Raw genomic sequence first — 13,879 nt, 5'->3', positions numbered from 1 at the left:
AAACACTAAAATTAAACTCTTGTCGTGATCAGAGAACAAAACTTCTTAAACATCCCAAATATCTTCTGGTTCACAGCCTCAAAATATTTCACACATTTCTTATCTGAAAGTATCTCAAGGAGAAGTTTAAAGTAAAAATGTAACCCTACTAAACTTGCACCGTCATAGTTGCTGCTTCTTGGTATCATTCAGAGAGATTGCAGTTAAAACTGCTGACAGGACGACTACTAAAGACGCCATGCTGGGACTAATAGTACTTGTATTGCTGCTGATTTAACTGCAACTACTGTGCCTCTGTTGTCCCTGCTTTTGAGTAATAGTTTACTCTGACTGTTATCTCTAAGCTGATTTGAAACTCATCATGGTCTAAAACAGCTCATTAGCTGGTGTTAACCTGTTATAGGACCACTAGAATGAACACGCATGGATTTTGGCACCAGAAATGTCGACTTTCCTTCTTTGAGTCCTGCATGTGTTAAGATTGAGTTGCGCTTGTTTTGCGGCGTTTTAAGTCAAGTGCATTTCCAGCTCTGTATACGTATGAGTCTCGTATTTCATGTTGGAGCCAACGGCTGCTTGCAAGATGTGCATTGGTTTCATATCTTGTTTTTCCAACACCTGATGTCTTTATCCATTTCTCTCCCACCCTGCTCACTCTCTCGCCTCAGCTCTCGCCGTCGCTTCAGGGCTCGCAGATCAAAGCGACAGTCTCAGGCAGAGTTGCTAATTAGACATGCAGTTTTCTGGACTTTAATGCCTTTGAAGATGTTAAGGCCCAATAACAGTGCTGAGTGAGGGTTGTGGGGTGTTAGGGTGGGGTGGAAGGGCATGACAGGGAGAGGGGAGGACATGTGTAGTGATGAGCTGGGAAAAGATCTTATCTTGTCAATGTAATTGTTAACAGCGTGAAAATGTCCCCAAATTCATTTTGCTGTCAAAGAGCTCTGCGTATTTCTAAGAGCCTAAATCACTATGTTTTAGACTTTTACAAATCACATTATATTTCATTTATGTTGCTTAGACCTGACCACTAAGACATTTCCCCAAAACTATGACAAAACAGCTCACATTATTGGGTCAAGGATCCCTTTACAAAGCTAAACCTTATGGACAAAAGTACTGGGCCACACCTCCTAATCACTGGCTTCAGCTGTTTCAGGCCCATTACCACAGGTGTATAAAATCAAGCCCCTGGCCCTTGTAACCTGCTTTGGCAAACATTTGTGAAAGACTGTGCTGCTGTGAAAAGCTCCCTGAATTCAAGCGTGGCACTGTAATAGCATGCTGTCGTTGCAACAAGTCAGTTTGTGAAATTTCTGTCCTCTTAGATATTATATGATGAACTTTAAGTGGTATTATTATTGCAAAGTGGAAGTGTTTAAGAACCACAGCAACTCAGCCATGAAGTGGCAGACCATGTAAAGTTGCAGAGCAGGGTTGCTGAGTGCTGCAGACTTATCAACATCAGCACAAAAACTGTGTGCCGGGAGTTTCACTGCATGCGTTTCCATGGCTGCTCAGCTACATGCAGGCTTTACAGCACCAAGCACAATACCGAGCATCGGATGGAGTGGCATAAAGCAGTGGTCCCCAACCCTCGGGCCTTGGACCGGTACCGGTCCGTGAGTCGTTTGGTACCGGGCCGTGAGAGTTGAGGCTCAGGTGTGAAATGTATGGTTTTCAGGGTTTTTATCGGTTTTCAGCGTTATTTTGTTATCGTTTTTATCGTTAACTCTGTTTTCCTGGGTCTTTTCATGTGTGTTTTGAATAAATCTTCTTTTTTTCGGTACCGGTACTAGTTTTATTTTGTTGTATTTATCCGCGACACCTTAAAGGCCGGTCCATGAAAATATTGTCAGGCATAAACCGATCCGTGGCGCAAAAAAGGTTGGGGACCGCTGGCATAAAGCAAGCCACCACTGGACTCCTGAGCAGTGGAAACATGTTCTGTAGGGTGACAAATCATGCTTCTCTATCTGGCACTCTGTCTGACGAGTCTGAGTCTGGAACGTTCCAGTGAAGGGGACTCTTAATGCCTCAGCTTACCAACACATTTTGGAATATTCTGTGCTTAGGTTTTCTCTTGCAGCATGAGTCTGCTTTAGTGTAGATGGCCCAACACTTGCTCATGTGGTGGATTTCAATTTGAGATTGAACACACTACAGTTTGTTCAGTGCTAAATCTTCAACATTGGTGAAAAACTCATTTTGACAGCATTGTTTTGAAATCCATCCAGTTATTTTCATGCTATATATAGAAGTAATCCCTTCAAGCCAAAGTGCAGGTTTCAGACTGCACTAAACACTGTTGTAGACCAGTGGTTCCCAAACTTTTTTTGCTGGGCCCCCCTTTGTTTTACATGAAAAATGGTCACGCCCCCCCCCCCCCCCCCCCCCCATGCAATGGCTCTGCGCCCCCCCTAGGGGGCGGGCCCCACACTTTGGGAAGGTCTGGTTGTAGACAGTTTTTACCCCTCAATCTTAAAAGGTTGATGGGGTATTGTTGCTGTTGACACCCAAGTTTGTGAATATGACAACTCAAGGCTGACGTGATGTAGGATTTTTAAATTCATCCCTTAGGTGCACCTACTAAAAATCTCAAACAAGTTTGAATCTCAAGGACCCTGACCTAGAGTTCAAGACCAGAGTCAACTTTTCTGAAAATCGCCTAGGATTTTCAAATTAAGGTGCGTCTACCAGGAAGCTTTTTTTAAATGTAAATTTTAAATTTTTCCTGCTCTTGGCTCTATAAGAAGTCGGTGACAGAGGATATTCCTAATAATGCCACCTTAGGCTGGGAATGCAGCAGCACCACAGCTCCACCCACCTGCTGTTCTAATCGTTTGCAAGGACCAGCCAATGAGAAGAAAGCTAGTTTAAAGGAAGAGGTGCAAAAAAAAATCTTGCTTCACAGTGTGCATGAAGTGAAGTGTCGCACTACAGCCCAGGTTAAGATGAATAAGGATTATTTTGAAATCAGAATCATGCAAAGATACTATAGTAAGGTCCAAGAATAAAATATGGAGAAAATTGGAAATGAGCAAAATAGAATCCCTTTGATTGTCGTAAAGGTCTATTTGTGACAATAAACAAATAAAATGATTCATTAATTTAAGAAAATGTTCCATGAAATTATAGAGCTAGTCCTGAAAACTGAAAACGTCTGTGCACTTATTCCCTGAATTGCTCTTGACATTTTAGGATATAATATTGCAGTTTTGGTGACACAATCCAGGGAAATACCAAGGAAATGGCAACAAGAACTGTAGAGAAAAACGTTTGCCGTGGGGGAAATGGAAAGCTAATTAATTCAATTTTATTTATGTAGCAATAATTCACAAGGGTAATCATCTTAAGGCACTTTCTGGTAGCAGTTATCTGAACTGAACTGTAGTACTTTGATCCAGAAACCTTCGAGCTTTTATCATATTTTATTCAATAAGCCTATGGATTGTCTTTGGGCTACAACATGCTGGCTTTGGCTCTGGTGGTGAAAGATGTAGTGTGATGCACTTGTGTTACACAACATAACCACTAAGTGCTTAAACAGAAAACCTGGATTTTACAGCTGAGGAGTAGCCAGTGTTACATCATTACATCACTACGTGCTTAGTAGGTGTTTTTATGGCACACGCTTCAGTTGAATGTGCAAGAATTCTTTGTTGCTGTTGTATTTGCTAAGACATTTGAATAACTAGCTTTTGTTTTTCCTCAGGTGACCGCGTTCCTGTGCTGTGCCACCATCCTGGCCATCATCCAGTTTTGTAACTTCTGTCAGCTGAGTTTCTGGATGCGCTCAATCCTGGCCACTGCTACAGGGGTTGCTTTGCTGCTGCTGCTGTTGTGCAGTCCTCTGTATGGGGAAAGGTGAGACGCTAACTGCACATACACACAAACACTAAGTGCAGGGTACTCTGTGGGATGCTATCATGAATCCCTATAAAAGACTTAAGTAGTCAAGGGTAGAGCAGTGATTTCTAGCCAGCCCTTATTGTAAAACAAATTTGCACCTTTTATGTTTAGTCTGTAGAGCTCATGCATATATTCACTACATATAATCCTCAGTGTACAATGTACTGACTAAAATGGCACAGTGTAAGTGGAGGTATTCCACATTTTCTCTCCAGAAACAGCAGTTCAGATCAGTGAGAGTCAGCGGGAGAATAATCAATGTGTTTTGATAGAAAGGGAGAAATCTTCAGTTAGAAACCGATGGAGACTTTTGTGGAGGGGAGAGCGGAGAGCTCGGGTGAAGTGTAGGAGTCATCCAGAGATTATTCAAGCATTATTCAGCTTTATTTCAAACTGTTCTACCATATAAACACGGCATCTGTGTATAACAGCTGACCTGCAGGATGTAGAGAGCATAAAAGGTTATTTGCAATCCACTCTTAATGAAGTTACTGCAGCTGTGCCTCATCTGTAAATGCACACATTGCTCTTGCTTTTTTCTGCATGCTTCCAGTCCGAGTCGCATTAATAGCTGCACATTTCATTATATTATGTAATTGATCTGATGGAGAGGAGGGAAAAAAGCAAAATACATGAGGGAGTTTGTGACATTGTGGGCATCTGTGTATGCACAGAGACACCGCAGAGGCTTTTGTGCTCCATTATGAACTGATTTCTGTGTACAGGATTATTAAATCTACGGCGCAAACTGCTCTTCTCGCTATAAAAACGTAACTTTGCTGCCTTTAAAACATCCATAGCATGCATGCATTTTGTATTTGCAGTGAGATGACTTCTTCTCAGTTTCAATAAAATGCCACTATTACAGAGGACCAGAAAGATGTGGGACTCAGATCTAAACATTCAGGACAAGCGCTCAGTAAAGAGCTACAGGACAGAGCCAAAGCTTTACATGGCGCTTCTATGCCAATCATTCTCTCGTGCCAATTATCACTCCGATAATATCTCCCCCTGGCATTCCAAATTAACACTTTGAGCTGCAACTATCACCTCCACACCAGGCACAAAAGAAGGCAGGCTTTTTCCTTTGTTTTTGTTTTTTATTTTTTTTAAGCACTTTTTTGCAGTTAATTGCCTCCTGCTGACCTTTTTAAAAAGCATTTGCATTGTTAATTTTAAATACAATCACCTGCCAAATTTGCACTTTGGGAAAAATACCAATAGGGAAAAATAGTAACCAATAGAACTACAAAAATTATTGCAATTATTGCTTTTTAGTCTCAAAATTAACACTGAACTTCTTTAGTAAATAATAAAAGTCCTTTTTTTAATGCTAAAGAAAGAGGTTTGCATTGGTGCACTGAGTCTGCCCTGTTTGTTTGTGGCTCAGATTTGAATTGGTAGTTTTTAAGCACTGTACCTGTAGCAGATTCCGCAACAGAAATAAGAATATCTACATCATATGCAGGAATTCAAATAGCACTCAAGATCCAGTGAAGCAGTTCATCAGGAAAAAAATGTCTTTCCTCAGAATAATTTATAATTAATTTGTTTTGTGAGCTCAAGTAGATTTGTTTTCTTTCTGGAAAGGCTGTGATCAGCTGACCTGTGATGATGCTATAGAGTTTGGGATTTTTAACCACCCATCTAATATTTTAAAAATAGGTTAGCATAGCTAGTTCGCCAAATAATGATGGGGTGATGTTACTTTTTGATTTCTTAATTATCTTCCTGGCATCAGCTAGAAGGAACCCCATGAAACATGATCCTGCTTGAGATTGTGGTGTATTAAGCCACCTATCGCATTTAATTACTCTGTAATGAAGATGTCGAAACACCATTTTGGCTTGTTCTGCCCACTTTAACCCCTGATTATATGCTGTCATGCATGCGTATTGTTTGTGTTTGTGTGCATGTGTGTGACTGTTCCTGACTGGTCTTCTGACTGACACCACTCTTGTGTCTTTCAGCTCGAGTAATAACAGCTTACCAGTTCAAGGGTGAGTGTCTCCTTGGAAACAGAGGGGTTTGATTGATGACTGACATTTGAAGGGTTAACAGGAGCGACTCTTTTTTTTTCTCTACTCATAACTACAGCTCTCTCTAGCTTTAACCTATGCTCACACGGTCATGCTTTTTATTCTCCTATCCATCTCTCTCTCTTCCTCTGTTTTCCTCTTTGTGTGCTGCAGTAATAATGCCTGCAAATGCCAATAGTGGTGGAAATGACTCATGCAGCTCATGCTGGCTTAAATCTTGTATGAGGGCTACAACTAAGCCTTAATCAAGGCTGCAGTAGAAAAAATGAAAGTAGGGAACTGCTTCTTTGTATTCTTTGGTCTTTGTTGGCTCCTTTTCTGGGCATTCACGATACACCTGTTTATATTACAGTTGGATATGTAAACTTGTACATTGCATTTTTTATTTTAGTTTTTATCAAGGGAATTACAAAAACAAACTGAAACAGACAAATTCTCCGTAATTCTTTTTCTCCCCATCAGTGATGGATAAGTGTGGGCCACAGCCTTTTACTGTGGTTACACTGAATGCCTAAAGTATGCATTTTACTTCTATTATAATCAATGGAAGTGGCTACACCAGACATGAGAGTATGTGGCACGGAGATCATCTTCTTTTTTTTTAAATCTTTGCGTGAGATGCATGCAGTTATTGTATACACACATGGGTCATAAAGCGTTGGTATGTTTTATGCAAGAAAAACTTCAGCATCCACCTTTGCCAGTAGCCCAGCAGCTGGTGGTTACTTAGCAACTTAACATTAAAAAAGTCTGGGGATGTGGGGATAGAAACACCTCTAGACCTTGTTAGGTCAGCTATTTTGAAGTTTTATGCAAATTCACTTTAATTTACATTTTCATCAGGACATAAAACTGCATGTATAGAATCACCAGTCAAATCTGAGTTAAAAAGACGACTTTTTTTGGACTTTTTCCAAAAATAAGGTTTTAAAAAGCATTTTCCCCCGGATATTATACTTAATAGGTATGCACTTACTGGCCACTTTATTGGGTACACTTTGCTAGTACTAGCTTGGATAAAGGGATGGGCACAGTCAGCAAAAATAATCAATGTTTTTTGTTTGTTTTTTTCACATTAAATTCTGACCCTACAATCTGAATGTTGCAGCAGAAATTGAGACTCATAGGAAGGCAAAGCTGAAAACAAAGCACCTCTTGTTTTGCCTGTTACTCACATAGCCCTATGCAAAACAATCTCTGCAGGTGTGGTTACTTAGAACAAATACTGTGCTGCACACCTGCTTTACAAACTGTTCCCATGTGTTATACATTCAATGTATTCACAGAGTTTGTGTAAGATATGACACAGATCACACACAAGTAGTTTTTTCCCTCATTCTTTCGTCTTGATAAAATAACTGAATTTCAATTGTACATCAGAACATCTCGACATCATCAGTTTACATGTTCTGCATTGGGGTGATGATGATAAATAACCCCCCAAATAATATTACATTGAGGATAACTTGTCTTATTCTAGTGCTAATTACAGTTTTTAGCTAAAGTGCATTATCAGATAAAATTTACCAGGCATAACTCCTTGAATTTTCTTATCTGTCACATAAATCCATAAAGTGATTGGATGAAAATCACTTTGGATTTTTTTTTTTAAATTTTCAATCAGCCTTCATCTTCTTTAACTCAAGTCTAGTTTCTAAATCTTCCAGAATTAATTAAACTGCAGATAAGCAGTGGTTGGGGAGTTATAACTGGCAGCTCTGCGATAAATCAGAATTTTCGTTCAAGTCCAAAATTATACTCTTGCTCTTTGGCAACGTTTGGACTCCAAAAATCTTAAATCAAATTTGATTAAGGCTAAACCAAAATTTCCCAGCATTACTGCACGTTATCCGGATTAAGCACATGCAACTTAAAAACTGGACTAAGAACTGCAAGATATATGTTAAAACTTTATTAAGATGCTATGTCGTAGATTCTCCAAGAAATTTCTGTAGAAATCTCCTTACCATCTTTTGTCTTTCAATTCTCATCTGATCATTTCTCCCATATGTCCCTCATTCTTTTCTGATTCTCCCATCATTTTCTTCCACAGACCAAACACCTCAACATTGATTGACGGCAGTTCAGAAAATGGTCCTAAGATGTTTTCTGACCTTTTGATCTCAGAGGCCATCCTGGCCTTCTTCTTGCTTCTTCTCCTTGTGTGGTTCCTCAACCGCGAGTTTGAGATCAGCTACCGTCTCCATTACCATGGCAACGTCGAGGCTGACAAGCACCGCACCAAGATCCAGATGATGCGAGATCAGGCTGAGTGGTTACTCGGCAACATCATCCCCATCCATGTCGCTGACCAGCTCAAGGTTTTGTTGCCATTTAAATGAACTATTAAACTTGAACTTAATCGTCTAAATACTGATCAATAAATAAACATTTTCTTGGTTTTTATTCTTTGTAATCAACCATTATTAAGCAAATCCTGGCTAAATTCAGCAGTAGTAGTTTTAGCAGTTAATGAGCAAAAAATGGCAGTTGTGTTCATTTACAATGAAATCTAAATTCATCCTGAATCTCATGTATACACGCGTTCAAACTATTGACTACAGTTGAAGTTAGTTCTCTCTTGTGAGTCCATTATAACATGAGCCTCTTCTCTCCATATATTTCAGGTGACCCAGAGCTACTCCAAGAACCACGACAGTGTGGGTGTGATCTTTGCCAGTATTGTGAACTTCAGTGAGTTTTATGAAGAGAGCTATGAAGGTGGAAAAGAGTGCTACCGTGTCCTGAATGAGCTGATTGGAGACTTTGACGAACTCCTTCGCAAACCTGAATTTTCAAGCGTGGAAAAAATCAAGACAATCGGGGCCACCTACATGGCTGCGTCGGGACTGAACGTCGAGCAGATGGCTGAGAATGAATCGGATTCTCCGCATGCTCACCTCATGGCCCTTTTCAACTTTGCCCTTGAGATGATGGGAGTCCTGGATGATTTCAACAAGAACATGCTAGGCTTCGGGTTCAAGCTCCGCATTGGATTTAACCATGGTCCCCTGACGGCAGGGGTCATCGGCACCACAAAGCTGCTCTATGACATCTGGGGAGACACAGTAAACATTGCCAGTCGCATGGACTCCACCGGCGTGGAGTGTCGGGTGCAAGTGAGCGAGGAAAGCCATGCTGTGCTCAGTGCCATGGGTTTAGAGTTTGACTATAGAGGTACTGTGAATGTTAAGGGCAAAGGTCAAATGAGGACTTTCCTTTACCCAAAAAGTGGGGAAAGTATATACCAGGATCAAGCGGAGCAGGCTGTCAGAATTGGACCCTCGTCCGTGGTATTACCTGCCAGTGAGACTTCAGCTGCCCAGCCTGTGGCTGCCCCTTCCACTCCTCCCTCCTCCTCTCTTTCCACACTCTCTACTCAACCCCAATATGCTATAAGGCCTCCAGGAGTAGGCCCTGAGCCTGTCTCAGTTAAGCCCACAGAAGTGAGGGAGGAAGGATATAGGGACGCTGGACAGCCCCCTGCCACAGACGTTCACACCCCTCCCCATTCTGAACTAGGCCCAGAGCCCAGTTGTGCACAAGGCCCCTCCCAGGTGCAGCCAGCTCCTCTCGCGCTTCAAGAAGAGGAGGATGAAGATGAGGAAGCGAATGAGCTAACTAAACTCAATGAGGAGTTTTATGCTCGCCTCTGATCCCTTCTGTCTCCTCCCGCTGTCTTCTATTCCTCTTACTGCCCCCAGCTGCTGCCTCCCCAGGACTGATTACCGATGTTGGCGGGATGTCTTTTCCTTTAAGCAAGTGTCTTTGGCATGGAAGACAGACTGGTCACGTCAAAAACAAAACCAGTGGATGCAGTGGCTATAAGATTGTACTTGATGTCTTTCATGGAAGTGTTGCCTGAGTCCTGGGGCGGGTTTTACCTGTGTTGAGCACAGCAGTTTATGATGGCGAACAAGCTGAAAAGGGAAAGAGGGATCTGTTGGTGTTGTTGTTGTTGATGCTTTTGTTATTAAGTGCCTTCAGGATTAGAACAGTGAACAAAAATATGAATACTGAACAAGTTTTAACAATGTTAGACTACAGAATATGCTGTGGTTTCTTTTTTCATGCTTTTATTTTGAATGCAAGTATTTCTTACAGAAATCATTGTTGTGCCATATCAACTGTTTTAACTTGATCAAAGTCCTGACCTTACTTAAGGGGAAATTATTTTAGATTTTATATAAGTGCCAATGCAGAATGACAGGCGGAGCAGGAAACTTTGGGAAGAATGAGGGAATCACATGAAGCAGTGTTAATTTATGTATTGTGCTTTGACATCAGGGCTTAATACAGTATTCATTTGTGCCAGAGTCTCACTTTCAAGGGACATGCAGGCTGCAGAGATTTTCGTTTGTGTAGCAGCTCAATGCACATTTTAAGCACAGGTCTTGCACAGTGTTTTTCTTTTTTTTTCGACCACTTGTATTCAGTAGTTATTACCAATAAATAGCTTTTAAGAAACTTTAAACAGAGCTGAGAGAATCAAAAGGACAAAATCTAATCAGATAAGGGACTATAGATCTGGAAGAAAGGTGGTTTGAAAAAGTGAGACCATCACAAATGCAGGAAGGCACTTTAAATATACTGGGATCTGTCTTTCGGGTATTAAACGCTCACCTCTCGCACACATGTCCAATTTTACAGGTGGTGTAAAATTGTCTCGATGCGAGCTCGCTGATATTTCAGCTTTTTCTTTGATCAGAACCACTCCTGCTTGGAAGACCAAATATCTGTCTGGTGATATTTTGTATTTTTGTTTTGACCAAATGAAAAGAGTGAAGAGGAAGCCAGCAGCGTGTTGGCCTGTCTCTGAATACAGCCACTCTCCCATTTGCTCCTACTGGAATCCTGATAAATAGCCAAAATACAAGACTCACTCATTCAAACGACCATAATTTGAGTACTCCCATTTACATCCACACCAACAACACAGATTTCACTCATTATTAATTATAAGAGAGTCCTAATAATGCTGGGAGGTAGTATGATACTTGCAAGTATTGGCAGTATTGGCAGCTTTAATTTTGTTTTCATTGGAGTCAATAAGTCAAATGCAGAATATCACCATTCCTGTCTTCTGATGAGGTGAGCGCTTGATACTCGAAGGATTTCAGGTGAAGTATAACTTTAAATGGGACTGTGAGGGACAATCACTGCGTAGTTCTTGGTCAGTGATGGGGTGGTCCACAGGCTGTTGGCGTGGGTTTAAATTTAGAGATGAGTGACAGTTTCCACAGTACTGTGTGTAAAACCTCAGACTCAAATCTTGTGACTTTTCTTTAATTTCCGTTGCCTTCATTGCTAAAAGAAAAAAAAATCTAGACAATGGTCAGCCCAGCCGTGCAAATTACCCAACAGATCATTGTCGTCTGCCTTTATCTTTGTGATTTGCTGTTGAAAGATCGGGACGTATTACCTTGATCCTGTCACAGTCTTTTCACCAATCGGGGCCTCTACTGAATCAATAAAATTGTGCCACTTTAATTGAGTGATTATGGGTGCAGTGCAGCCTAATCTAGCTGATTGTTTGTGGTGCCTGAAAGTATGACTGTATTATTATTTTTTTTTTTAGTTTTTGGTTTCCAGAAAGTTTTTCTTCTTTCATTTTTTTTTTTACCAAGCTGTCATTATGCAGAGGATAGATTGTGATTGTATATTTGAGACAATTAATGGTCGTTGTGTGCAGGTTTTGTTTCTTTTTTGATAAATTCCAGATATTTTTTTGTGCTTCTTTCCAGTTCTTTCCTCCTGACACAGACCAGCCATCTGGAAAAGTGTGGTGGTGCTCCCATTAAATCGCTTGCTCGTTTTTCTCTTTCCTCACTTCGTGCTTTGTCTTTTCTCCTGAAAGCACGCGTTTCTCTCTTATATTTCCTAAGTGTGTGAGAAATATAAGCTTTTACGTCAACTCAATCATATAAAAAAGATCGAAATGGGGACAGTTTGCTATTGCCTTATCCATGGATTATTCATTTTCAGCTTTCACCACCACATGTTTAAAAAATTTGTCAGCAGTTGGGTTAGATGGACTTTCTCTGTTCAGAAATCTGTCCACGTGCAAAAATGCCAAAATGACAAGAAGGATGAGTTATGTAGCTGTCGGGACCTGTAGCAAAACATGTTTATTTACCTCTTTCACTAAGCTCTCTGGACATACACAGCCTGTGCCTTTTGAATGTGGACTATGTTTAATCATAGCATCAACTTTCATAATCGCTGCAGCATTAATACCCTGAAAATCCAAAGAGGTTTCTCCAGAAGCCGTCACTGCAGACGCTGAAATAGTTAAATGAGTCCTGCTTTTGTTGCCCAGAATCATTACTTTTTGAAAGATTTACACTACTTGTACATTTTCTCCACTTGCTCTTGTTTGCCAAATCTAATGAAGCATAGCACACAATGGAACACAAATAAAGGAGAATATCGAGTATCAGCTGCGAAGGAAAGTTCACCGTCTTGTTGCCTTGCGTTGTTAGACGATCTATGGGATTTTCAGGCCATGTGCCTGCAGCCCTACCATGCACAGCAGTGACACTAACTAGCCATAGATCTGAGGTGGCGTAGGAAGAACCCCACAGGTTCGTGGGTACACATCCTCTCCAGTAGCACTAATCTGTACACACACATATGACTAAAATATTACACGCTGCTGACTTATGTGATCTGGGGTGCAGTAGGGGGAGATGTGTGTGAGTGAGACTTGTTTGCATGCGAGTAGTTTCCTTCTTTGCTAGTCTCCTTATTTTTTGTTTGATTCTGTACTATACTGTCATCCTATTTCATTTCAATGTCATTCTACATATATGTTAATTATTATGCATATATTTCCAGTATTCAGGAAATTCAAATCACTAAGCTTTGCTCATTAAAGGTTACCTGAATACTGTCCTTCTTTGACAGTGTATTTATAAATGATTTGTTCCAGTTTTGGCAGAAGCTAGTTCTCCCCGTTTTAAAAAAGGATAAGTTCATGGCATTCAGTCATCTCTTTTTTTTTTTTCTTTTCCTTTTGGAGAAGTGTGATTCTGCTTTATGACAGAGAAATAAGGGAAATACATAAAGGCATAGAGTGTCAGCACTTAAGCATCACATTGTCACTCATTTTAAATTATGTCAGCTGCACGTCTTTTCATTATAATTTGCAAGTAAATTCTACCCGTATGTGTTCTAAATTACACTGGGACAGATTTTCAACAGTGTTGTTTGATTTGAAATGTATTTGTTTTATGTTCATGAATGAGATGTATAATGTACGTTTTGTGCACATTACCCATGTATCATTTATCAACACGTGATAGTAATCTGTACACATTTGCACAAAGCACTCAGTGTTTGTACATATGCAGTTATTTTGTCACATATGATTTTTTTTATACATGTGCATGTGTCAGATTCTGTCCAAAAACAATGAATAAGAGACACGTATTATCAGATTGAGTTTTGTGTGTCTGTTTGCTTATGTGTGAGTTATATGACTTTATTCCTCTTTTTTTTCAGTATGAGAGAAATAAATCTCCAAGCGGAAAGCTTGGACTGTCTAGCATACTGTAACGTGTAAAGTCACGTAGAGTTGAATTTCTGTGCATATAATGAGTGATGACAGACTGTACTGTCATTTAGTTTTGTATTATTAAAACTAAATAAGAGGTGAGGGAAGCAACTTAGAGATTCTCAAAAAGGCAACATGCAAATTAGCCAGGTTTTAGGGAGGATTAGGCCTAACCTAAAAGGTCTCAAAATTGGAGACAGGGTTGTGATCTTCATCAGCAGCCAGCTGATGACTGAAGTTGGGGCGCAGTTTATATTAACCAAGTGCATTTTAACTGCAAGAAGGTATGTTTTAATAATTTGTTGCAAACTGTTAACAAATTTAAAAGAAGGTTAGTAAAACACGATTTCAAAAATGACAAATAAGTGGCTAG

At 40.2% G+C, this 13,879-nt stretch overlaps 1 protein-coding gene across 2 annotated transcripts in view; it reads left to right on the top strand.

The window, feature by feature from the left end:
- Window positions 1-13,409, top strand: part of adcy9a (adenylate cyclase 9a) — a 44,276-nt gene extending 30,867 nt beyond the window's left edge. The window contains exons 8-11 of one of the 2 annotated variants that reach the window (XM_087841923.1): window positions 3,716-3,867; window positions 5,883-5,912; window positions 8,005-8,272; window positions 8,579-13,409. In XM_087841923.1, coding sequence (XP_087698049.1) covers window positions 3,716-3,867; window positions 5,883-5,912; window positions 8,005-8,272; window positions 8,579-9,607 — 1,479 coding nt within the window. In that variant the 3' untranslated portion in view covers window positions 9,608-13,409. The remainder of the gene's footprint in view (window positions 1-3,715; window positions 3,868-5,882; window positions 5,913-8,004; window positions 8,273-8,578) is intronic. The other variant, XM_087841925.1, reaches the window with a different exon arrangement.
- The last annotated feature ends 470 nt before the right edge of the window (window positions 13,410-13,879 follow it).

This window comes from Neolamprologus brichardi, chromosome 6, assembly GCF_056152115.1.
Source record: "Neolamprologus brichardi isolate AB-2024 chromosome 6, ASM5615211v1, whole genome shotgun sequence".
Classification (NCBI taxonomy): Eukaryota; Metazoa; Chordata; class Actinopteri; order Cichliformes; family Cichlidae; genus Neolamprologus; species Neolamprologus brichardi.
This window is presented reverse-complemented; position numbering and strand designations above follow the sequence as displayed.